Raw genomic sequence first — 25,825 nt, forward strand, 5'->3', positions numbered from 1 at the left:
AACCGACCTGAACCAAACCGTATTGATGACAGGAGGCAAGGGTCCCCTTTCTCTCTCTATCTCTATGTCTGTTTCACTTGAGGTTAAAAACAGCAACAGAAAAAAAGGACATGAATAGGGAGGGAATCCCGCAGGTCGGCACGAGGTTCGCACTTACATAAGACGAAATTGTACGAGAATTTCCGTAGCCTCCTCGGTCCTCTCGATTCGACTTGTGATGTCAAGGCGCGGGTGGATCGGGTACGATTGGCGGGGCCCCTCTGAATCTCCGGCGGGGCCCGCCCCGCGATCCCTTTGTTTGTCTCGCCGGCCAGGACCACCCCGCCCCATGGATGCTCAGCTGCGCACCACCTGCCCCCTCCTTTCGCCTCGTTTTCCGCGTATTTTAATGCCAGCGAAGTGAGGGGCAGCTACACGCCACTACTGGAGCCCGATCGGATAGAGAGAAGAAGCGCACCCTTTTTTTCTGGGCTTTTCGAGAGCAGGAGCTTTCGCTGGAGGTTGGGGGAGAGAAATGGAGTGGTTCAGGTCGATCCCGAAGGTGGAGTTGCATGCCCACCTCAATGGCTCCATCAGGGACTCCACGCTCTTGTGGGTTTTTCTGGGTTCTTTGGTTCTTGGGTTTTTCTGGGTTGTTGGGTGTTTCTTGTTTGATGTCCTCCATGTGTTTGATGCGGTGCCTGACAGAGTACCCGAGTTTGAACTCCGGACTCTGCCCCGGCGTTTTTTTTCTCTTTTTTTGACACGTTCCTGCTGTAATTTTCGGTTGTTGTTGTTGTTGTTGTGGAGGAGTGTTGATCTTGATTTTGCGCGTGCAGGGAGCTTGCCAGAGATTTGGGTCAGAAGGGCCGCGTTGCTTTCTTGGACGTGGAGCACGTCATCATGAAAAGTATGCATTCTAGTCTGTCGTTCCGTGTTTTTTTGCTGCTTTGGTGCTGCGGGCTTGGTGGGAATAAAGTCAAAATTTGAACTTTGAATTTTCGAGTAAGCCCATGGCAATTATCGAGAAAGTCTCCTTTTTTGTACATGAATTCAGCAAAAGATTTGCGGAATGATGTTACTGGGTATAGCATCTTGTGCTGAGTATCTTAGATGTCATGAGAATTGGACAGAAAATGCACGAGGAAGAATGCTATTCAATGTAAATTCAAAAGCCAGGGACCGATAAGACTGATTGAACCGTACTTTTAACTGCTACAGTGTAAGCATAGACCACAACAACTTATTGCACTAAGACATTGGAAATGCAGGAGAGTAAATGCCCATGGTTACAAAATGTACTCATCTCCATGGTCTCACTGCACCTTTCACTGTCATTTTCTTTCTTAGAAATTGCTCTTGTTAATGAACATAGAGGGTGCTCATTTTTCTTAAGAAGCTATAGAGACAAAGCAAAGTCTAACATTAAATCTCGTTCCACTTGCCATGTCTGTCATCTACAGTGTTCACTGAATATCGGATATATTGAGATGATTTCTGAATTTCTTTGTGGTTTAGATGATCGTTCTTTGGTTGAAGTGTTCAAATTGTTTGATCTCATCCATGTTATTACAACCGAGCACTCGACCATCACGAGGATTACCAAAGAAGTAAGACCATTTAGCCCTACCACATAATCTCTTGCTTCAGCTAATGCATTTTTCATCCATGTTGTTCCTGACAGGTTATTGAAGATTTTGCTTCTGAGAACGTGGTCTACTTAGAGTTAAGAACAACTCCAAAGGTGCTTATATTGTACTTCAGTTCCTTTTTATCTCATCTTCCTCAAATGACATTACATGATTGTTATATGGATGAAGTTACTGACCATCTTCAATCTGTACAGAAAAATGATTCCATAGGAATGAGCAAACGCTCCTACATGGAAGCAGTCATACAAGGTTTGAGAGATGTCGCTAGCGTTGATGTCCATTTTGTCTCTCGGACTGAGCAAGCACCGAGTTCCTTAAATTCTCAATCTACTGAGAATTCTTTCAATGGATCTGCTAAAAAGAAGATTTATGTTAGACTTCTTCTCAGCATTGACCGCCGTGAAACCACTGTTGCTGCATTGGAAACTGTATGTTCTAAAGGCTTGTACTCTTTGAGCTGTAAGTTACTCATTTGAGCATCAATTTGCTTGGCAAGCAGGTCTTAGATGCAATCAGCTTTTGTAGGTTGAGCTTGCACTGGAAATGAGAGATCTAGGAGTAGTCGGTGTAGATCTTTCGGGGAACCCCACTGTGGGAGAATGGTAATTGTTTATGAGAACGGTTTTGAGCTGACAAGTTTCTTTCTGATTTTGCTTTTTTCTTGTGACATATAAATGGCCCTGCCATGACTAGCTTTTTATTATTAGGGATACCTTCGTCCCAGCACTAAGTTTTGCGAGGCAGCAAGGCCTCAGAGTGACTCTTCATTGTGGAGAGGTGCATTTGTTTTTCTAATTCCTGTCCTGTAAATGAACTTGTCTCTTTGCCCTTTCCACAATTTACATTTAACAGTCTCCGACAAGTTGCTTTTGTATCTTAGTGGTATTAGGTACCTAATCGGAAGGAGGTCCAACAAATGCTGGACTTTGTTCCTGAAAGAATAGGGCATGCTTGTTACTTCTGTGAGGAAGACTGGAAGAAGTTGAAGGATCTCAACATTCCAGTGAGATCCTCAGAACAATTCAGTTTGTAAGTGATACAGATGAGCTTCATTTTTCAATGGGCTCTTAGTGGTACTTTTAACTTTTGCAGGTAGAAATTTGCTTGACTTCCAACATCGTGACTCAAAGTATTTCATCCATAGATGTGCACCATTTCGGTAAGTTTCGAGCCTCTTTCTAAACTAAAAAAATGATCATCTAAGTTCTTGTAACAATCTACCTTGTATTGAGTGCATTTCTCATTGCATGCTTGCTTCTAAAACATTTCTTTTGGAAATGCTAAGCATGAGCATCTCTTATTTGTGTCTCATGGCATTGAGTGCTTGTTTGTGCAGCTGATCTATACAGGACACAACACCCTATAGCCTTGTGCACCGACGATGCAGGTGTCTTTTCCACTAGCCTTTCACAGGAATACAGCCTGGCTTCTTCCTCATTCGGTTCGTACAATCTCAACTGTGCTTTTGACAAAGAATTAAGACCAGACCTGACATTTTCTTTATCTGAAAGGTATTGACAAGGTGGACATTTTCGATTTAGCATACAAAGCGATTTCACTAGCATTTGCCGATCACAAAGTGAAGGACGAAGTGAGAAAGATTTTTTCGTCTTCCAAGGGTCAGCTTTCTTCCGTGGATCAGATTGATCCTTGATCTAATATCAGGGTCTTTAAGCTCTAATATCAGGGTCCATCTAAATAGCAGTTTGACTGGCCTCCCCCAAGGATCCCCTTGTTTTGGTTAGCTGATGCAACTTGGAGAGTTCTGGGAAATCTATGTTTAGCTCGAACCTCGTAGGATGTTCCGCCATTTAATAACTGTTGCAGGACGATGCCATTTGTTCTTAATATGCCTTCTATTAGCTTATAAATGGACTCTTTTTCATTTTGTTCGGGCTCCTCTTGTATCGTTATATTTCGGATCATACTACAGCGATGGCGAAGTTTCGGTGGTGGCAGTGATTGAGGAGGTGGTATTGGAAACGCTTTCTCGAACTGAATTTTTCATCATTTGCCTGTTGGGATCAATCAGTTGTAGGCTGAGCTGCACAATATATAGTCAATGAAGGAGCATGAATCCATATGATTTTCAAGTGTGGAGTCAATTATTCCCATCACCATAGTTGTGGGGCTCTTATAAATTGCAGGCCTACAGGTTATAAAATTAGGTTCCCCAAGAATCATGCTTATCCTAAAGTGAGGATATTCCCACATGATGGAAGCCGAAAGCACCATGGAGCAATGAAAAGAAACCGTAGTGGGCAGAGGCATGACCCAACACAAAGGACCACAGGCACTTGACAAGCAATTGATTTCTCTCTACCTTTAATTTATGCCATCTTTCCTCCTCCTTTTTATTTATTTTTTTAGTTTTCTCCAACTGATGACATTGAAATCTTCCTCCTCTCTTTCTATTTCTCAATCCAAGACTGTGATGGGAAGACAAGAAGTTCTACCGAACAGGCGAATTGACTTGGGTGTCCCATCTTCCTGTGTCAGGAATTGATCTAGAAGATCAACTCCGAATGCGACCGAATAAAAAAATTGCGATGGGCGGACCGACGTGATATCGATGTTGATGTTTGCGGTCCTTGAATATATTAGTCGGAATGCGACCACTAATCAACTTCGAATGCGACTGAAAATTACTATGATTTTCTGTAGAATTAACAACTCGAAAAGAAAAAGGGGATATGGTATATAATTCGCAAGGGCGGCAATAAATTTTAACCGGGAATCATGGATGCTCTGATTGCAAACACAAAGACATAATGGGCTAAAGGATCAAAAATTGTAGAATCTCATAATGACAATGCAAGCGAAAAAGCATAAAAGCACCAAACCGGAACAATCTGCCCAACCCAAGAAAAGGACCTATGACCTTCATCACTTTCTTGATCCACCACACCCCCTAAAGTCATCAGATGCAAATTTAAAGCACAGATCACAAAGGGTTTCCGTTCACTCTCCCAACTCCACTGAAGATCGTCTCGACATGGCCACGGCAGCTCCTGTCGCGATCGGTACACGGGGCACGGTGGGCTCGCTCGTGAGAAAGGAAATCGAGTACTTCAGCAAGGTCCACAGTAGTAGTTCGCCGGCGGAAGAGGCTGCTTCGAGGAGGGGCCATTTCAGGCTCGGTTTTCGGTTCTTCGCGGCGTCGTGGAGGAGGAAGAAGCGGCTCGTGCCGAGGATATGCTCTGTCGTGGAAGTCGCGGAGCGGAACTACGGGGTTAGGAGTGAAATCCCAGGTTTCAATTACAGGGTCCTTAAGGATGAGTTTTAAGGAGACAAGAGAGTGCCAAACTCGGGATGCTGAGCCCTTATAGATCATCAAGCTGCGAGCGAGTACAAAGAAAGCCACCATGGCTTTGTTCTTTGGGGTATTCAATTTGGATTTTCTGATCCCAAACCGTTCTTCTTGTCTTCCTCTATTTCAGAAAGTCATCAGTTCATTCACATGACGTTAGTAGGATCTTGCTGATTGTATAGCTATTTTACAGATACTTTGCTTTGTTTTCTATAGTGTCGACCGCCCGGATCGAGATTGCTTCTCTCAAGACTTGATTCGATTCGATTCAGTACTAGCCTTCGATCCTATCGGTCGATCCAGTGGTTGGTGTTTATGGCTGTGACATTAGAATATCAACATGATAAGAGCTTGTGGTGCGTCTTATTTACGTAATTGAAGAGGTCAATGACATTTGAAAATCATATCACAACAGCAGGGATAGATTACCATGACTTCACACCTTGTTTTTATCCGTGTAGCTAGTGACTTAAAGTATCTAAATACCAAGTGATTATACACAGTAAGCTTTTCCACTTCATTTAATGGTTGTCCTATTGAAAAGATAACCTTGGAGGAACAAGTAATTTCTCCGTGTCACTAGTGATTCTCCATGGGGAAATTAATCCTTGAGTCCTAACATATCATTATTTAGTAACTTCCTTTATACATCAAATTTGTCACACAGATTAGTGAGTTTATACGTATCAAAAACAGATTGTTTCTTTCAGTAATATTGCACACGCAATAAAACAATTACAAATTTACTTCCTGCACAAGTAGGAGGAGAAGAAGAAGCAGCCATTGAAGAAGAACAACCCACCACGCAGAACAATCTCTTCTTCACTCAGGAAGAGATTGAAGCTGCCCACGTTTTATTGCAGCTGAGACATCACTTCCCGATAATCCGGCGGGGCTGGGGTGCCCGTCTGCAAAGGTCGACCCGCCATGGCGACGCTTCATCCCCCTCCTTGGCAGTCCGTCTCAGCCACCAGCGCCGGCGAATTGCCGCTGCGCAACCATTACTTTCCTTCTGGCAATTTTTTTTTATAGACATATATTTCTCTAATTTTAGCTATAGTCTTCTTCATATCTAAATCTAAATTCCTTTTTGTTAGCCAAAAAAAGGATATAAATTCCCTTTTAAATTTCTAAAGTCAGAACTTTGAGGCATAACTCTAAAGTGAAATGTTGAACACGGTTAAATGACTGGTTGAAAGTAAAATGTTGAACATAATTAAATGAGTCAATTTGAGCCGGATCATTTATGACATAATCTACTCATCTAACAAATCTAATGATAAGTTCTAAAAATGGTGGTAATCATAAGCTCGAAGAACATATCTAGGAGAAAAGATGTGGTCAAGGGAGAGATCTTGTCCATCTATATAAATATATTTTTCGGTCGAAAGAAAAATTTATTAAATTACCAACAAGGTCTGAAAATGTCCCAAACAAGGCGAATCTAAAGAAAGGAGGGCTCAAAGGGCTTGCGGAGGAACAAAAGGTTTTGTGGAAGAGAGCCAATTCGTTGGGCCTTCGCGGCCCAATCAGCTACTTCATTGAAAGCCCACGAACAATGGGCTAATGCGGATGGATGGGTGATCTTGCCCACGTATGAGCACAAAATTTGATTGATTATGGCCATTGATGATGTGAATTTGATCATTTATGACTCTGCTAGGAAAGTGAAATATCTTTCGAAAGTAAACAAGTCCGATCGACAAAGGGTTTGAGAGTTCTCCGTTGATTCTCGGACAGAAAAGTTAATCACAGCAAATTTTAAGATATGAAGACCGGAACAATCATTGACGACAACATAAATTATGCTGGAAATGTAAAGTATGATGAAATTAGAGGTGAACAACATGTATCCTATTGATTGAGTTGCTCTTCACAAACAATGCACTTGAGCTGCGTTTGGTAATTTGAATTTTAATCTGAATAAGATAAGCGCACAGATGACAATCATTATATTCTAGAAATAAATTTATTTATTTATTTAGTTATTCTCTAGATGAGGTTCTGAGCATAAATATGTATTTAAAAACAACTCAAAATTTCTTTTTCTCGAGTGGTGCTAGCGGTGGCGAACAATGACCAAAAGTCAGTGGGCGATGGTCGCGAATGGCACCAACAACTAATAGACAACAATTGGTGATGATGGACAGCAATGGCGGATGCCGTGCTAGTAGTAAGGGCTAGTGATGAGAATATTTTTTATTTCTCATTTAAATAGAAAAGTATAAAAATTTTACTTCTCATTTAGGGTGCGTTTGTTTGCGTTTCGTTTAAAAATTGTTAGGAACGAGAAATAGAAAAAAGTGTTTTTTGTTGGGAACAATTTTTGAACAAAACAATGCGTTTGGTAAACTTGTTCGGGAATAAAAATAAACGAAACATGTTTGGTAAATTTGGATAATATTTTATTTCTTTTTTTTTTTCTATTTTTTTCTTATTTTTCCTTTTTTTCCTTTTTTTTCTTTTTCATTTTTTTCTTCTTTTAGCCGATCGCCGCCAAGGCCTTGGCCGGCGACCGCCGGGCGAGGGTCGACCTCGCCTTGATCCAGCCGAGGCGTGGCCTCGCCGGCCACCGCCGGCGACGCCGACTCGCCCAGATCCGGCGAGGTCGAGGCTCGCCGCCGCCGGGCGAGCTCGGCCTCGCCGGATCCGGGCGAGATCGAGGTCGCCCGGCCGGCGCGAGGTCGGCCTCGCCTTGATCCGGCGAGGCCGAGGCTCGCCGGCCGTTGGGCGAGCTCGGCCTCGCCGGATCCGGGGGCGAGATCGAGGTCGCCCAAGCCGGCGCGAGGTCGGCCTCGCCATGGCTAGGCGAGCTCGAGGTCGCCTGTGCCGGCGCGAGGTCGGCCTCGCCGGGGACGACGAGCCTCGGCCTCGCCGGGGCCGGCGAGCCTCGCCGTGGCTAGGCGAGGCCGCCGGCCGGCTCGCCGTTCGCCGGCCATGGCCGAGGCCGCCGGCCATCGTCGGCCGTTCGCCGGCCATGGCGACGGCGACAATAGGCCAAAAGAAAAAGAACAAGAAAATAAGAGAAAAAACAAAAAACAAAATAAGTGTTTCTCAAAAGTGTTTCAGAAACAAGAAACACAAAATTTGTGTTTCTTGTTTCTATTTCTTTTTTGTTCCTGGGAACAAAAGAACAAAAAAACAGAAAAAGTGTTTAAAAACAAAAAAAAGAAACACAAACAAACGGGGCCTTATATTCCAAACCTATTTCTTAACTAAAAATTTGTTCTAACAAATAGAAAAATAAAATATTTCAAATATGTTTTCGAGAATTGAAAAATATTTTGGTAAAAAATAAAATGGTTATCATCAGAAAATCTAACATGGATGTAGGTCGTTCTACGTGGCTTCGCCAATACCGACATGGACAATTTTTTAATTTTTTAATTAAAATTTTGATTTTTCTTTTTTATGGCCGACGAGGGTATCTCTCGCCTAGATTGGGTGGGGTTGCGAAGGCCCTAGGAGAGGCCATGGTTGCCCAAATTTGGCGAGAACCTTCACGGCCTCACTAGTTGTTGGCAAGGTAGCCTTCGTTGAGCCTTAAAAAAATAGTAAAAAAATGAAAAGAAAAAAGAAGAAAGAGAAATTTAATAATAAAAATGATTGGAAAAAAATTAAATAATCCACATAAAATGATTTGCTAAAAATAGTACTTAAATGATCGATTTTATTTTGATGTAACCTTAAGTGAATGAAAAAAAAAAGGTTATGGCGTTCAGTCGAAGTTATAGTCTTCAAATGAATGTCATACCAAAGTTATGACACTTATATTGTTCTTCTTTCAGATAAACTTAGATATGTCCAGATAAAATATTGGATAAGAAATTCAAAAGAGAGGGTGGGATAAAGCTAAATTGAATTTAAAAAAAAAAAAAAAAAACTTTAACAAAATTAGAATCGTCATCTTCCCATAGCAAATCGGCCTATAAATACCTCTTATATAAAAGTCTATGCTGTCAAAAAAAAAAATAAATTTATCTTGTTCATTAGCAAGCTTGGAGTTTTCTGAAGATCGATAAGCCCTTAAAGGTTTGACTCTCTTGTCTTCGCATGCGTGCCTTTCTGATGGCATGACCTTTTGTCCATCGCTCATGGTATTTATAAGCGAGTTGCAGATGGTGGTGGAGTTGCTTGAAATTTCTCCCGCCCCCTCTTCGGTATCGAATCTTTGGATTTTCATCGCTGCGCAGAGGAGACGCCGCCCGGTGGTGGTCTTCCTCGATCGTGGCCACCATGGTGGCAGCAGTGGCCGCGATTCCTAGTTTCAGGGTTTTCTATTTTCTATTTTAATTTTTTTTTCCAATATTATCTTAAATTAGATATGTTCACATCACTATTGAGTATCCAATTACATCATAATCATTATTCTACGACCAAATGCAACCTAGCGTATTTATAACCAACAATCCATAGTCATCGAATTTAAATTCACAAGTAACTCATTAATCCTATTTGCAATTATAATAGATTTCGAGTACTGGACACAATGATTCCGTTATTAATTATAATATCTCAACACACGGTCAAAATCAAGGATTGTTCATCGGCCAATGGATATGGCGTGATGGACTCGTCCATGGGCATGATTCAAGGCATTTTCCCATTTCGATTTCCATGGGATCAATCAACTTCTCTCAAGTTTTGATAAAAGCGCTCGATCGCATGTCGATTACCTCATCGGCGCTGATCCGGTCCTCACGCTCGCCGTCGATCGGGATCGCTCACGCTTTGACCGGTCGAACTCGTTCCTCGTCGATTACAAGGGTCGGCCTTTTTTTCTTTTGTTGTCAACGGTCCCAAGATGCAACGGCCGTGATCGCAGCGTCCGCAGCCCGCCACGTGGCATCTCGACGGCTGGCGCGCCGTCCTAAACCCCCGCAAAACCTAGCTCCGCCGCCGCCGCCGCCGTCGTCTTCAACCTCGCGAAAATCCTCTTGTTTCTTAAAAGAAAAAATAAAAGAAAAAATCGCCGAGTCCTCCACAATCAATGTCGACTCCCTCTGGTAGCCTCTGCTGACGCGAACGATGACGATCTACAGCTCCCTGCGATCCCTCCTCGCCAGAAGCCCTAGCAAATCGAGGCCCTTCCTCACCGCCGCCGCCGCCGCCTCCTCCCCGGCCGCCTCCGCCTCCGCCGCCGCCGCCAACTCCTACGCGGTCCCGTCGCCGTTCACGCCGCTCTTCGTCAACCCCTTCCTCCACTCCAGCTTCCCCAACCGGTTCCTCTCCCCGCTCTCGAAATGGATGATCGCGCGGCCCCCGGGGCCCGCTCTTCCTGTCCCTGCCGCCGTGGAAGCTCTCGCAGTCCGCCACGCCGCTCTACCTCGGCGGCGGCGCCGTCCTGCGGCGGGTCGAGGCGTTGAATTTGAGGCTCGATTTGCTCCGGCGGCGGCGGGGGCTGGAAGCCGGGGCCGGGGCTGGGGTCGGAATCGGGTCGGTGGCTTTGGAGCCGAAGTTGGGGGCGGATCGGGGCGCTTGGGAGGGGAGGTCGAGTGAGGGTTTCGTAGATGGTTTCGTGAATTTGCCCAATTTGATCTCCATAAGCCGGCTGATTTCGGGTCCTTTCCTTGGATGGTGAGTTCTGTTTAGATGTTTGAACTTGATCTCTTACGAGTAAAGCTTTCATTTTTATCAAATTGTTGGGATTTGTTCGAATTGTTTTTGCATGGTATGTCTTACTTTGCTTAGCCAGAGAATGATATGGATCGTGGAGTAGATGGTTGATCTTGGTCCTGTAGATTGGAATGGTAACGGTCACGGCTGTTCTTCTGATGAGCATAACTCCATGAATCACAGTTATATCTCAATTCTAAATTGCAGTGATGTTATGTGGAATAGCTGTTGCTGTGGCGACACTTACCATACTTCTCTTTTTTCTTTTTTCCATATGAACTATCTCAATCGAGTTGAATTATGCCCTCACCTTTACCGGAAAAGAATATTAAGGAGTTCACTTAACTTGGAAATTTGGAAATTCGAGTTCACGCTGTTCTGCAGCACTAGCCAAATGCTAATCTGCATCTGAGCAAAACCTATTCCAGAGCCATTCCATTACTAAGTTAGTTACACTGAATTGTGTTAGAAGTTTAATAAAATGACTGGAGTGTTGCACCCATGTCATGCCATTGCAATCTCAAGTGAGTGCTTTGAAATACTTTCAGATGTAGCTAATGCGAGTAAGTGTCCTTGGGTAGTCATGTTGATGAAAATTCTTAGTGAAGAACTTCAGAGTCTGAAAGGGAGGGACTAAAAAAAAATGATCATTTCTGGCAAAGTGAAGTGTGCTTTGCCCTTCCGTTTGCTTATTGGCTCTTGTTGCTTCCTCAATGTGCTGTTTTGAATGATTTCAATTCTCTCACTTCTGGAGCTCCACTGGAAAACCCCTTATGCAGGATGATCGTGAATGAATGGTATGCTACTGCATTTGTGGGATTGGCCATCTCTGGAGCAACTGATTGGGTTAGTTGCTGATCTTCTCTCTCTTCTGAAGCACATCTGTCACTGATAAAGTAGTGCTTTATTAATTCCCCTCTATTTTCTTTCCCTTGTTTCGTTTCCTTGTTTGGGCATTTCAGCTAGATGGGTATGTGGCCAGGAAGATGAATATAAATTCAGTTGTGGGTTCCTATCTTGACCCCCTTGCTGACAAGGTATTTTTGCAAGAATCTACTATATTATTGGGTTCCATTTATCACGAGAAATTCTTTTTGTCGGTTATGATTCTTATTAGATTGCTTTCGATACTTCTTCAGGTTCTAATTGGTTGTGTTGCTCTGGCTATGGTACATAATGATCTTCTGCCGAGTGAGTAGTTTGCTTGTATCCATATTGCGTTAGCATGGATAAAAGCTGCAAATACATGTAGAGTAAGGAGAAGTTAGACCACTGCATATAAGCTGGCTGAACGAATGTAAAGGATCTCCCCAGTGTAACTTAAAGAACTTAGTGCTTTTCTTTCTTTGAGACATTAAAAGCATGGAGTGAACCAAGCATAATACCACCTCAGATCTTGCTTAATTTGTTTGGATGGTGATTGAACCAAATGCTGCAGTAAGTGAACTATATTTGGTTTCTGGATGCAGCTGAACTTGTTGGGCTGGTCGTGTTGCGAGATGTCCTTCTTGTTGGTGGAGCAGTGTACAAAAGAGCTAGTGACTTAGGTTGGCAGGTAAGGTTATTAACATAAATAGAGAGCATCTGATGATCGATCTTTATGCGATCCTTTTGCGGTCTTTTACTTTGGAGAAATTCTTTTTCTAGTGGGCGAGTTGGTCTGATTTCTTCAACCTCAATGGGCCTCATCCAGAAAAGATTGAGCCTCTCTTCCTCAGCAAGGTATGTGTATTTTTCTTCAAAGTATTCCATAAGCAATCCTTGTTACGCACTTCAAAATGTGCTAATATGTGATATTGGTTGCCTGGTAATATCGTCGTCGGCACTTTGGTTGAATTTGTTTTTGATTCATCCTCCGCTCGTTGGTTTTTTCCTTTCTTGGTCAGGTCTGTTTTTGGGTTGAAGCCCCCTCTTTTGGATTAAAATAATTGTTTCTGGGTCTCTCATTTGCAAACATAGTAAGACGATGTAGATGTTTCTATGTATTGAGCGGAGGCTCATGTAATAGGTCATGACTCCCTTGTCTTTCTACCTTTTTGAGAACTTTTATTCATGCTTATTCTTGTATGACTGAATATGAGCTCTTGAATCTCATATTCCATATAAAGTGTTGAAAGAATAATTTTCTTCTTGTGCCGCAAATCTGCTTCGTTTAGGAATTGGAGGTGCTATATGGTTTTCATTATCAAGTTCATCCATCAAGCTTGTGGGAAACCCAATAAGCAGAAGTTCTGTCACGGCAATGTGACTTCACCTAGAAAAAGAGCCTAACTTTTTTCTATAGCTAAAAACTGGGTTCTGTCAGAACGGCGAATCAGTTGTTGGAGTCTGACTGTCATGCTAATTGCTGTACTTCATTCATTTTTGTTCTTTGGTTGACTGAAGATAAGAATTGCTTTTGGATCTTGAACTCAGAGACAGTATATATAGAGTTACATAGATCTGTCGCAAAAGGTTTGACAGTGTTCTTGATGCTGTTGTGTCATAGTATCCTCACGGTCACTTATATTGTCTACAGGTAAATACAGTTTTCCAGTTGGCTCTAGTTGCTGCCGCTCTCTTGCAACCTGAATTTGGAACCGCAGAAACTCAATCATACATTACATACTTGAGGTAAATTTGTTCTGAAAAGTGCATTAATTTTGATTCCATTCTGGGGTATTTTCACTGAACGTCAGCCTTCTTTGTGACCTTTTGCAGCTGGTTAGTGGCGTGTACGACAATCGCGTCCACCGCAGCATACGGTGTGCAGCACATGAGAAGATCCACATCCGTCCTAAGAAAACATTAGGCTCAATTCCTCTCCATATGACTTCAGAGACAGTGTACATAACTCAAGAGTCGGCAATTATCTTTCGAATAAGGGAATTGCTGCCTCTAGTCAGGATATGATTGCCGAAGAAAGACGATAAACTGGTTATAGCCATGCAAATCCTGGCACGCGAAGACAGCCGACCAAAAAGGCGGAAGTGCAATTATCAGACGAATGGATTCCCCTGCTCCTTCCATGAGATCATCTTCTCGCGGGATTCTTGGCTCGTGCATGTTTAGCATGTGTACAAAGCGGACTGAATCAGGAAGAACATTCAGAGACCAGAGCATTTTGATCTTGTGAACTTTTTCCATCAGTGGCCTAATTTCCATGGCAAAGTACGTCTTCTGCACGTTTGTACGTGTCGATAACGATATCATGCTTCTTGTTCTCCATTTGGCTTCTAACTGCTGTCAACGAAGAATTCCGGCAGCAAGCAGTCGTTTGTGCTTTTAAAATTCGCTCATGGTATAGAAGTTCAAAACGGCCAAGTAATTCTACATCATTGGACAATCCTACTTTCCACGGGGATTTAATTAAGACCCGTCTTCGAATTTGCCTTCCATTTTCGATCATTTCGCTTCGCACAAAAAGGAAAGAACCCTTTTCCTCGAAATTAGGGTGACTTTTTAAGAAAATGTAAAGTTTCTTGAGTTAAAATAGTTTTTTAAAATGCAAAGTGTGTTTGGTAAATTGTATTTGTGAAAGTCCATTATGAAGTATTTTGAGCAAAATAGTGTTTGGGTAAATTAAATTTGCAATAGGCTTTTGTTATTAAAAAAAAATGAAAAAAAAGGAGAGTTAGCCGGCCAAGGGCTTTGTCGGTTACCGCCAGCCAAGGGCTTTGCTGGTTATCACCGGCGAAGAGCTAATAGTTGCCGGCAAAGGGTAGACGATTTGGCGAGGGGGAGGCAGCACGGCAAAGGGCAACGTTCGGCTGGAGTCACCATGTAGAGGTCATCGGTGCCGCTCGATCTAGTTGCAACGACCCGGATCTCGACTAGATTGTGAGATCCGGGTCGCCACGACCCTCGTCACACCATCGTGTGACCCACCATGCTGTGAAAGTCGCTGATGCCTGCGATTTGGTCGCCGCGATCTAGATCCACGCGACCAGATCTGCGCGCGATCTGGGTTGTCGGCATCCTCTGTACGGCAACCCTTGTCAGAGGGTCGTGGGACCCTAGCCGGACCACCCCGCACTGCCTGCCCTTCGCTGGACCATCTACACTTCACCAGCGACCACACGTATATGCTGGTCATGTTTAGTAGAGAGAAGGGAAGAAGATGAAAATGATCAACAATCGTTGGGGTAAAGCTGGAAAAATGAAAAATTAATGAGGACAATTTCGAAATAAAAACTTTATTAACCTCAAAACTAGTATGCCGAAAAAGCCTAAGGCAACCCCCAAATTGCCTTGGATTTTCAGCTTTGGAAGGCTTGCATTTGGCAAAAGTAAGTGAAAAAAAACTTGCCAAACACTAAATATTTGACCCAAAGGCCTTTAGCCTCCAAAAATCCTTGAGAAAGCAGTTCCCAAATGCAGCCTTACTCTCTCAGAAAATGCTTCTCTTTCCTTTTTAGTAAGTAAGATTTTTCTACTCTTTCTCGTCCGATTGAAGCAGATTTTATTTCGTCGTCAACCGGAAGAGACGTCTGGGGACGGGGCACGATGTGCGCAATTGTGCGTCGCAAGTTTGTATCATTCGCTTGAATTGACAACCTAAGATAATATATAGAATATATGGTTTGGTAAGGACCGGGCGGAACCCAGAAAGGGACCCTAAATATTATTGTTTGACAATGGCCCCTGACTTATCCTTTCGAACTTTATAATATCAGGATGTCCGAAAATGAGCTGGAAGAGAAAAGTGAGGATACGTGGCAAGCCAATCGATGCCAAAACCTAAAAACTTAAATGGAATTTAATGAGGTTGTAGTCCCTTGCCATTGATATTTGGAGCAAGCAAAGGAGCAACAATCTAACCGCAAGTCCTTCACCGATCACCACCATTTGTTGCACGGATTGACCTCGTGGATCAGAGATGTCTATAGCATGAGAAGAACATGGTTTTGAAGGAATGTTGGGGCATGACATTTAGATTCCAAATCTTAGAAAAAAGGTTCGATTTAGATTGTTCTCGTGCCGTAGATCTCCCCACGTTTTGTGGAATTACTGTGTTTTCGAAAGTATACCCATTCTTTGCACTTCCTCATGCATTGACGGCAACATGACGAGATCATTTTGTTTCGAACGCTTATCCCAATTCTTTATTGAACCCAAGTCACCAAATATCATAACAGGAAAGAATGAAGGCTGCATCGATGTTTCACGGGAAAATGATTTTATGAAAAAAAAAGTATTAAATTTATTGTATTTGTACCAATTCAATCTGTTAAATCATATATATTTATATTTTACAGATTGAATCCTAAACCTTTTGACAACTTGTTAATATAATTCTTTCGGTGGATTTTAGCGGAAATTAATGACATAAACATTGGTCATCCTACATAGTATGCCCAATGAACAATGTTATTAAGGATAATTTTTACATTTTTTTAAATATTCTAAATTTTTTACTTGTTTTTCTTTTTCTTTTTTTTTTCTCTACTAAGTTCGATGAGTGTCGCTAGCCAACCCTACCGGTTGTAGCCCTCGTATAAATCTAGCAAAGGTTGCATAGCCTTCGCCAAACTAAGTAGAGAAAATGGAAGAAGAAAGAAAGAAAAAAAAAGAAAAGAAAGAAATATTAAAATTTTCAGAAAATTTTAAAAAAAAAAAATATTTACATTATCACAGATCGTGTTACGTAGGATAACCAATGTTCATGTTATCAATTCCTACCAAAATTGATCAAAATGGCTACCATGGCAAATTGTTGAAAGATTGATGACTCATTAGTAAAATTAAATTGTTTAAAACTGGAGTGGCATAGATGCAATGTATTTACGACTTTTGGTAATTTCTGGACATGTCACTTAGGGATGAACGGTTTCAGAGTAGATGGTTTCCTACCTTGGATTTAGAAAACTACCCACTATTGTAAAATGGGAATTAGAGATTGCCCATTGGTTGTATGGACCCATCTGAAAATTGCACCACCGGTCCGATCCCATTCCGTTGGTCCATGGAACTAATCCCACTGAACGACAGCAGAAAATAATGCCCCTTCATTGTTTCCATAGATCTCGGGAAGGGTAGTGTCTTTTTTTTTCCCTTTTGGTCGAGCTGGATGGGCAATGTTGAATAAATCAATTTGCAACAAAAAGCGAACGCCAGAAAACGAAGACGTGAGAGGAGCAACAGAAAGGTTTCAGCAGCATATTTCGTGTTCCCTTACAACTCTAAAAGCTAATTCAATATTTCTAATCAAGATTTCCTCCCTTGCTCCAGTGAATTCTTTAAGCACCTCACTTGCCCAAAACTTGAATCAATGTTCCCACGCCTTAATTCCACGGAGACCAAGTCACACTTTGATTCTTGAACCAATCTTCCGAATAACTGGGGCTGATGGTATAGAGCATGGCACAGGATTAATAGCTCGACCAATTAAATAAATGAAGTTTTGTTCATACATTATGCCCTAAAAACAACAGCAAGGTCAATGCTAAAAGTATATATACTAGCATGGTTTGGATGGTTCAGGTAACCGATTCAACCCTCAAATCAGAAATCATATCTGTACTCATTAGTTCCAATTGGAATGCTCAAAACCAAACGTCGGTCTAGTCCACGTAGTTCTCGATTCCTTTGCACACCATTAGTTTCGCTCCTATTCTCAAGTAATGAAAAGAAAAAAGGCGATTCTTGCGAGAGGGAACGAAGGGACGGCTAAAGCAGTAATATTTGTTCTAAAGAACAGGATCTCTAAAGGGTCCCCAGTATCCATACCTTCTATGGCCAAACAAGCTTAAGACCCACGTGACCCGTTTGCCCCAAAAAGGCATATTAGGTGGCCAGTACATCCTTGCGTGGCGGACCAAACCTGGGTCAACCATCGTGCCGAATAGTTAGGAGTTCCCTGGCCACGTTCGATTGCTGGTGTTGCGGTGGTGGTCGCTGCCGACCCTCGGACCACGTGATGGAGAAACGAGGCTCGAATCGTTCCGTTTTCCCGGGTAGCCGCACCACCCACCAAACGATCCGGCCATCAAGCTCGGGTCCGATTGGTCCTTTAGATCAGACCATTTGGCGCCAAAATAGAGTTGGAGAAAAAGACTTCTGTAGTAAAGGAGGGAAGGTGGGGGTAGGAATAGGGCGCTTGAAAAAGGGGTTCGAACAGTTTTTATGGTTGGTGACAACCCAAATGGAAAGTCAACTCCTTTGACCTCTTGGTGACTACCTGTAAGATTTTGTGATAATTTTAGGTGATGGCTTTTTTAAAAAGGAAGCTGAACTAAAAGATGCACTGATCACGACGTTGCTATTAGCTAATTCATGATCAAAAGTACATACCTTTTTATCCTAATGTGCATCATGAAAGATGGGAAAGTTAAGAAATCTCGATATTATTAGATTTATGCACTATTCCGAGCCGTCAAATGGAGAAGGGGTCGTTTTGTAAGACGGGTCTTTGGAGAGAGGATCACGTGATTGGCACAAGTGCTAAAACAATAGTAGCACGACGTGGGATTGAATAATCACATCCGATCAGTGGTGGAGGCGATTGAGTCATTAGACAGCAGATCCTAGGGGGGAGATTAATTAATTAGCTTATGTTTTGGGTCAATGAATAATTAAATTAAACTAATTTATTACGAGGAGGGTCGCTAAGACATGTGCTAGCACGCCACTTAATCGCAAAACTGAAGTTAGAGAGAGAGAGGGAGGACAGCAACTACCGAGACCGGTCGTCGTCCGCCAATCTCCAGTCTTCAGTTGCCTGTTGGAAGCTTAGGTAGGAGCCAAATCCTAGAGAGAGAATCCCATTCCCCTTCCCCTCTCTTCTGTGTGACCGTCTGGTAGAATTTTCAGGGCAGTCCCTCTTTCTCTCTCCTCTCTGGGTGCGTCCAATTCGTGCTCTCCCTTCGCCAAGCTCCCTCCTTTCTCTCTCCTTCTCCCTCTCTGGAGGCTGGAGTAGTTCGTTCTATACGAAAGCTTTTGTCTTTTCTTCTGGGTTCGTTGGGTTCGAGAGGAGCTCTGCTTCTCTGGAGTGAGGGGAGCATGGGGAGGAGCCTGCAAGTGGCGATGGGGCTATCGCCAATGGAGGTCGCGGCCCTCGTCACCAGCTGGTGGGACGAGATCAACGACTCCAGCCAGTGGCAGGACGGTATCTTCTATGCCCTCTGCGCCGCCTACGCGCTCGTCTCCACTGTCGCCCTGGTCTCTCTCTCTCTCTCTCTCTGCTGCGCTGTGTTTGATGTTTTCTTGCTTGTGGAATGAGAGTGATGTGATTGTTCGCCTTTGATTATGTTTAGAGGTCTCTAGAGATTGTGCGTCTGTGATTTTCTTGCTTGAGAAATGGGGAACCTTTAGTTTTGTGGATGTGGGGATGTAGAAGTTGCAGTGGAGTGGAATGTACAATCAGAAATCACTTTTGTGGCGGTCTCGATTGGACATGTGAACCGGTTCATGGATTCCACTTTGGCAGAGTTAAAAAGATGTTGGGTTGATGTTGATTGGCAATTGGATCCTTCAGATTTTGATTTTGAACTCCTGTCCACTCCTTTTCGAGCGTACATTTTCCCTCAATCACTAGATCCAGCGGACTTTGAGCTGATCCACAGTGTCCGAATATTTGTAATGCCAATTATACTTGGCTTGTTCACATTAATTTGAAATGCCTGCCTAGCAAGTGAATTAATTTTCGAGTGCGTAGTTCTATGATGGCTAGCTTCATACATGAGTCTCAAGCCGAGCTGTTGTTTGCCAAAGTGCAGATTCAATTGATAAGGATTGAATTGAGAGTGCCTGAATATGGTTGGACGACTCAAAAGGTTTTTCATCTCATGAACTTTATTGTCAATGGAGGTGATTGTTCAATCTTTCTTTACATTTTCATGCTCCAGGATTGCATTTCTTGGTAATTGATTGAGGCTTTGCCTTACGGTGTTTCTTTTGCAGTGCGTGCTGTCGTGTTTGGGTTTCACAATCAAGTCTTTGATTTACATCCAAAGGTTGGTTCATGGCTGCTTCTAAAATTTTCTGCCGCAATCTTGGAAGCCCTATATTTTCAAAGCTCACTTCTTCATGAAGTTTATACATCCCCTACATAATTGGTTACATAGTTAACTTAGAGAGCCCACTGGTCATCTTGAGAGGGCCTGAGATAAAACTGATGTTTATTAAGTTCATATCCTGAAAGTGGCCTCATTTTCACCATTTACACTGAATAGAAAAATTCAGGTACCCAGGTCTTGGTTATTATCCAAGCCTGGCCTTATCATTTCCCTGAATCGCGCCCAGGCAATCCTGGGGAAGGCTTCACGGGGATCAAAGGTGGGTCCCTTAACCCTTTCGGGCTTGGCCGGGATACCCAATGGGAAGTTTATCCCATACTACTCACCCCTCATTTCCCTGTAAATGGGTTGTGAGGAGGAGTCCCCCCGGGATCTTTTATTCAGGGGGGAGTAGTTTAGAGACCTACTCAGGTCTTTATATCCTGAAAATATGTAAAATTGACTAATTTGGTTGTGGAAGAATATCATGTTAATAGCACGATCCAACTTTCGCAGGAGTGCCCTAAAACAAGGGAAATGTATCTAATGAAATGAACACTCACAGCAGTATCATTATGATAACATTAGATAGCAACATAGATCAGCTGCTAGTGTCTAGAAAGCCTCTTGTTATTTCCTAGCATGCTTATGAGGGACAACTGCAACTTGAAGCAGGTTCTTACTTGGGTTCTGTTGGATCTTCCGGGGCTCTTATTTTTCTCTACATACACTCTTCTTGTCCTCTTCTGGGCAGAAATATATCATCAGGCAAGTAATTCCATCCTTGGCTTTTCCTCTCACTGAGATGCATGATCTCAAGTCAATTCTGATGCTCTGTTAGAGTATGTGGCCGTCTCTTTTCTTTCTCAACAGTGAGTCTATGTAATTCACACATCATTTACAATGAGCAGGCAAGAAGTTTACCAACAGATAAACTAAGGACCGTTTATATTGCAGTCAATGGTGCCATATATTTCATCCAGGTGCTTTTCCTCAATTCCTTTCATGTAGTATCTCATTAAATTTGATTATGCACTTTTTCACCGCATCATTTATGTAATTGATTGCATTGGTGACATGTACACTCGTGCTTTCTTGTTTGTTTAGATTTTGGTATATTTCTTCTTTTTGTATCAAGTTCTCAGACTATTATTCGGAAGTTTTGGTATGTAATTGTCACTAGTCAATATAATCACCTCATGCGAACGCTGCAAGTTGTGTAGAATGCCTGACTGGTCTTTAGGGAGCTGCTTGTTAGTCATTTCCTTCAATCACATCTGGTTGCAGCTTTGCTCAGTTTTGGTTATTGCAAGAATGTTGAAGGCAAAGAAAGACTTATGGCTAACTTAAATTTTTTCACTGGAAAAATTGCCAGAACAATTTGTAGTAAGGACCTACCGAATTGGAATTTTAATAGAGGAAATTGTCTGTGTCTCTGATGCGTCCTGTATGAAGGTAGTCATGTGTATAGCCAGTGATATCTGCCACACCATCAGTTTCCATACTGCGTTGTGTATGAATAAAGTTGTGTTAAATTCTTCACATGGGAGGATGAGTCAGTCACTGAAGCAAAATCTGCATTATTTATTTGTTATTGTTTCTAACTAATTTTGTCAATCTAACTATAGCATTATAAGCATTGAATTCAGATTTGCATCTGGATTTACCTGTGGATCGATGACAACAGCGTTGTGGAATTTGTTGGGAAGGTATTTATTGCAGGTCAGTTGACATCTCTTACCCCTAGTGGCATGGAGGAGAATTTCCTTTGATTTTGGGGGCACAAGAAATGGCGAGAGAATTTGAATATATGGTTTTCAGTGAAAATGGGGAACCTGTGCTTACATACCATAGTGTGTCTGAGAAGAATATGTTGAGGTGTATCACATTAGTTAAGAGTGACCTGCATGGTTATGGTCGAACTTCAGTGTCAAACTTATGACAGAGTTTGAGCTTGGAAGTAACAAGTACCTCTACCACTTGTTCTGCTCTCAAAACTAGTTGCTCAGCACCGTGCCTCTATCTGCTTTCTGTTGAATACTCCTTCATTCCTTCTCACAAAACAGAACCTATTGAGAAAGCTTTTCTGGAAAACAGATACAGCTGATGTAACTAACTTGTATCATTATAAGCTATTTAATTAGACATCCTGATCGAGCTTGCTCACAGAAGTGCAAAAAGTATAGTGATTAACACCTCTTTCAGGGTAGGGCAGAAAAAAGAAAAAGAAACTTTTCATGAGTTAAATTAGTCAGCCGAGCTGTAGGGGATGCAGAGTAATTTTTCTTTTTGTAATTTAAGCTTTCTTTTGGTCCTAATCATGATATCTGCTTGGTACTTATGGTGGAATCTTGTTTCTCACAGTTGTGTCAATATTAGCTGCATTGGGCTTCTTGCTTTATGGAGGAAGGTAATTATTAGAAGTTAATGTGCTGGTTTACTACTCAGAGCATCTGGAACTTTTATGTTCTGCTTACTCTGTGTGGTTTGATTTTCTCCTTGTGATCAGTGTGGTTGTCAAATAATTCCAGGTTGTTTTTCATGCTGAGGCGCTTTCCTATTGAATCTAAAGGAAGAAGGAAGAAGCTCCATGAGGTGCTTTTCCTTTCATTTTAAATCAGAACTTAGTCCTGTCACTTCTTTCTGCTTCTTGCCTTTGTTTAAGAGATGTATTTTAATTATTGTGCACATCTGTAATGATTACTTTGGAGTTAAAGTGAAAATATGAACTGTATAGCTGGTGGTGGTGCTTGGTGCTGTCACTAATATCTTTGTAAGAAACTGGATATTTTTGGGATCAGGCTGTAGTTGTTTGTAAGTGAAGTTCTCTGTTCTATCAATTCTCACAAGCGCTGGGACATCTTCCTTTTTTTCCTTTTTCCCTTTTTCTTGGTTCTGGTGAAAGTTTCTTCATTTGACTGGATAAATATCCAATTTATCCAACTTTCAAGCAGGTCTTGGTACTTTTATATTGCGTGTTTATGATATGACTTATGAAAGTTTTCAAGGATCATCCACCCTGCCAAATGCTATTGTATTGGATGTGTATGCGAAAAGCCAAACCAAATGTAGCTTTTGGATTGATTTTCCTGACTACCTGAAATGGGGTGTGCACCTTTTTGGCAGGTTGGATCTGTCACAGCTATATGCTTCACCTGCTTCCTTATCAGAAGTTTCGTGGTAAGCACCTACTTCCCTCTTTTCCCTCTTAGTCTCTTCCAGAAATGCAAAGTTTGTACTTGAGTCTACAACTTTCCAGAAAGGATAGCCTCATTTTTTCGTGCTTTTACTATATCAACTTCAGGCTGTTATTTGAAACACCTATTATAGATATGTTGCCATGGGAAATTTGTTTGAAGCATGTGATCCTCAAGCTTGAGTCCTTGTCTTCTTTCTGGGTCCTAGTTCTCATTGTTCTTCTACATCATTTAACACTTGGGACTTAACCAGGTACAATGTATTGGTGAATCATTGTCCATCTATGTCTATGGCATACATAGCTTGTCTATGATAGCAGTTCCTCACCTAAATTACTCCCTGCCTTTGCTTAAAAGAAGTATCAGTAAAGGACTATGAAGAGGAGTAGGAAGGCCAAAGCTGTTTTCTAGACTTCATTGGTGAAATAAAACTAAGACACTCTTGTTCAAACAAAATTTGAAGAATCAAGATAGAGTAGTCTGAAAATGTTGTTGAGAGTGAAGAGATACCCAATATCTAGAGGTGGTTAGTGAAGTTCCCACTTCAATGATTGGCCTCTGTTATGGAATCGTTTTCTCTCAAGCCCGCTGCTTAAGGATGCTAGCTTCAAAATGCAAATCCGGTGACCATTGACTTCCTTTACTTTGACATGATTTGTTACTGTCTTTGGAAAACCAAGTGAGAGTTCTTTGCTTGTATCAAGGATTTCATTTTTTTTCAGTAGCAGGTAGGCATTTAGTGTCTTCTAGCTAATACCTCTTGCTGAAGAGATGTGGTCCTGCTGTTTGAGCAAAACTCATTGTGCGCGTGTTGAGCTGCAACTGAAAATGCTTTTAAGGGGAGGAGAAATAAGATCCTGTACATTCATCACCATTATATCGATCTAGTCAGGGTTGCAGTTTGTTTCAAAAGCCCTGAATTTGCTTCCACTATGCAGGTCCTTTTATCTGCATTCGATACAGACGCATCCCTTGACGTTTTGAATCACCCGATTCTAAATTTGATATATTACATGGTACTTTCTTATCCCACTTCATTCTTGGGTTCGTTAATTTGCTCCATAACTGATTGTTTATATCCTTCAAATGTCTGTTGCTCAAATAACAGCTGGTTGAGATCCTACCTTCTGCTTTAGTCCTCTTTATCTTACGGAAGTTGCCTCCCAAGAGGATATCGGCTCAGTACCATCCAATCCGCTAGTCAGAGTCAATCCTTTTTTTGGTAGATAGTTATTCTTTTGTCCTCTTGAGGATGGGTTTTTCATGGTTCGACGGCTAGAGTTACCAAAGTTGAGTAATGGGAAGCAGAGCCACGAGGGAAAAAAAGGAAAAAAAAAAATTCCAGATGTATCATCATTCTGGTATGGCTCACAATGCCGGCAATTCTTTTTCATTTATAATGTTGTAATTTATCGTAGGGGAGGTACCTTTCATTTACTTCTTGTTCTCCTTTTTTTCAAATTCACTTTCTTTTGAGCGGGGTTCGAGGGGCACACAGCAGAGGGCTGCATGCTTGTATAATAAATCACGTGCAGATATTGGTCGGGCATTTGGAGAAAGAAAGAGTCAATGCGATTTCAGACATCGGGTCCTCATGTTTATACCAATGACATAGGCCATGTTTACAGGAGCTGGTGAAGATCGTGTGTTACCTGTTTTCGGATTCTTGAAGATGAAGGATGAAGTTGATGTTTGTATTACAGTGCTTGTGTTGCTAATGTGGCTGTTTTCTGGCTCGTGTCGGGGATGAACTGTAATGTTGTTCATCAGGATGATTGGTTTAAAGGTAGATAGTTTTAGACTAGAAACTGGAAATCCATCCTGTCAAAGTAGTTTTAGTATTCACAACTAGGAATCGAACCGGTTAGCCCTGCATCTGGCATGGAATCAAACTAGTTAAGTCTGACCCCTAATTTTTTTTCATCAGGGAACTGAACCGGTCATAGTGAAAACCAGAATAGACCCGATGCCAATTCGGTTCCGATTCAAAATGGCCCTATTGCTCACCTCTATCGTTCATTGCAGAAAATTACTAGAAAACGACCTAATGTGAATGTGGCTACGTCTTCCACTATCCTGGATACACAAGTAGACGACAGAATAGAAATTGTCATTGAAAACGGACCTGTATTGACAAGAAAGCCAAAGAGGAAAACAAGCAAGTTATCCGATCTCATTGACCTTCTGTCTTTCAATGTGTTAATTCTATCCTGGTAATATTTTAATTCACTCTCCAACTTTCAAATGTGTCTCTACATCTACATCAAAAATGAAATGATAAAAAATTCAGGTATCAGACATATTTTGTCCGAACTTGCTTTTTGGGGAAAATTCCAAAAAAAAAAAGCATGAAATCATTTTCTCTTATAAATATTTAAAGTGGACATTATTTTAAATAAGGGCCTTAAATGGCTATAGTAGTTTCAAATAAGGATTTAAAGTTAACAATTTTAAAAAGGATATGACCTTGCTAGCCCCTAAATATTCCAACCAATTAAGGGCACTTTGGTCCACTACAATTTTAATTTTAAATATTGTTTATATTAAATTAAATTAAATTAAAAAAACAGAAGGTAAGGAAATCAAGTGAGCCCTCATTGTCTTCCCTTACCCCCCTTTTTAATTTGCTTTTCCATCTAATATGGAAAAAGGAAAAAATATATATTTCAAAAAATGTAAAGGACGAAAATGCCCTTATCAGACAGTGAGTTAGGCCTTTCTTTAGAACCGATATAGTAATTTTAGATCCTTATTTGATATAATGTCAACTTCAGACTTTTAATTGAGAAAATAAAGGCCCTTCAAACCATTTAGGTCCTTTTCAACTTATTTAGGAAAATGAAAGCACTTTAAGTCATTATTTAGATTTTTTCGTACTTTTTTGTATAAATTGTCATTAACTTCACTTAGAAATCATCAGTTTTTATTTGGGCGGCATTGTTTCCACTTCTAAATGATTACATCCACTCTTATTTGCAATAAAAATACAAAATTGCCCATAATCTTTCAATTGCAATTGAAATTTTTTTCTATTTTTCTTTTTCCATTTATGATAGTTGCTATAATTAAACATTTCATATGTTGTTTTTTTAGCAT

General features: G+C 41.5%; 4 protein-coding genes across 4 annotated transcripts; all 4 read left to right on the top strand.

Annotated features, from left to right (window-relative positions):
- Positions 1–172: 172 nt before the first annotated feature.
- Positions 173–3,724, top strand: LOC104441389 (N6-mAMP deaminase). The gene is made up of 11 exons (XM_010054524.3): positions 173–591; positions 819–889; positions 1,498–1,589; positions 1,664–1,723; positions 1,826–2,059; positions 2,157–2,233; positions 2,339–2,408; positions 2,521–2,634; positions 2,724–2,790; positions 2,968–3,072; positions 3,143–3,724. The coding sequence occupies exons 1-11, from the start codon at positions 515–517 to the stop codon at positions 3,283–3,285; spliced, it is 1,110 nt and encodes a 369-aa protein (XP_010052826.2). The 5' UTR covers positions 173–514; the 3' UTR covers positions 3,286–3,724.
- Positions 3,725–4,405: 681 nt separating this feature from the next.
- On the top strand, positions 4,406–5,316 carry LOC104431937. Its single transcript, XM_039311559.1, has one exon. It carries the CDS (start codon positions 4,438–4,440, stop codon positions 4,915–4,917), a length of 480 nt encoding a protein of 159 aa, XP_039167493.1. The 5' UTR covers positions 4,406–4,437; the 3' UTR covers positions 4,918–5,316.
- Positions 5,317–9,839: 4,523 nt separating this feature from the next.
- LOC104441390 (cardiolipin synthase (CMP-forming), mitochondrial) lies at positions 9,840–13,867 on the top strand. Its single transcript, XM_010054525.3, is given in 9 exon segments — positions 9,840–10,200; positions 10,202–10,518; positions 11,337–11,403; positions 11,520–11,594; positions 11,697–11,748; positions 12,027–12,112; positions 12,205–12,279; positions 13,076–13,170; positions 13,258–13,867. Coding segments are annotated over 9 exon segments (1,089 nt in total). The 5' UTR covers positions 9,840–9,969; the 3' UTR covers positions 13,349–13,867.
- Positions 13,868–18,198: 4,331 nt separating this feature from the next.
- LOC104441391 (tobamovirus multiplication protein 1) lies at positions 18,199–24,544 on the top strand. The gene is made up of 11 exons (XM_010054526.3): positions 18,199–18,696; positions 19,254–19,344; positions 19,438–19,490; positions 20,208–20,300; positions 20,444–20,515; positions 21,182–21,254; positions 21,897–21,942; positions 22,064–22,127; positions 22,659–22,712; positions 23,668–23,745; positions 23,838–24,544. The coding sequence occupies exons 1-11, from the start codon at positions 18,538–18,540 to the stop codon at positions 23,928–23,930; spliced, it is 876 nt and encodes a 291-aa protein (XP_010052828.2). The 5' UTR covers positions 18,199–18,537; the 3' UTR covers positions 23,931–24,544.
- Positions 24,545–25,825: the final 1,281 nt, after the last annotated feature.

This window comes from Eucalyptus grandis, chromosome 4 (assembly GCF_016545825.1).
Source record: "Eucalyptus grandis isolate ANBG69807.140 chromosome 4, ASM1654582v1, whole genome shotgun sequence".
In the NCBI taxonomy this organism is placed as follows: domain Eukaryota; kingdom Viridiplantae; phylum Streptophyta; class Magnoliopsida; order Myrtales; family Myrtaceae; genus Eucalyptus; species Eucalyptus grandis.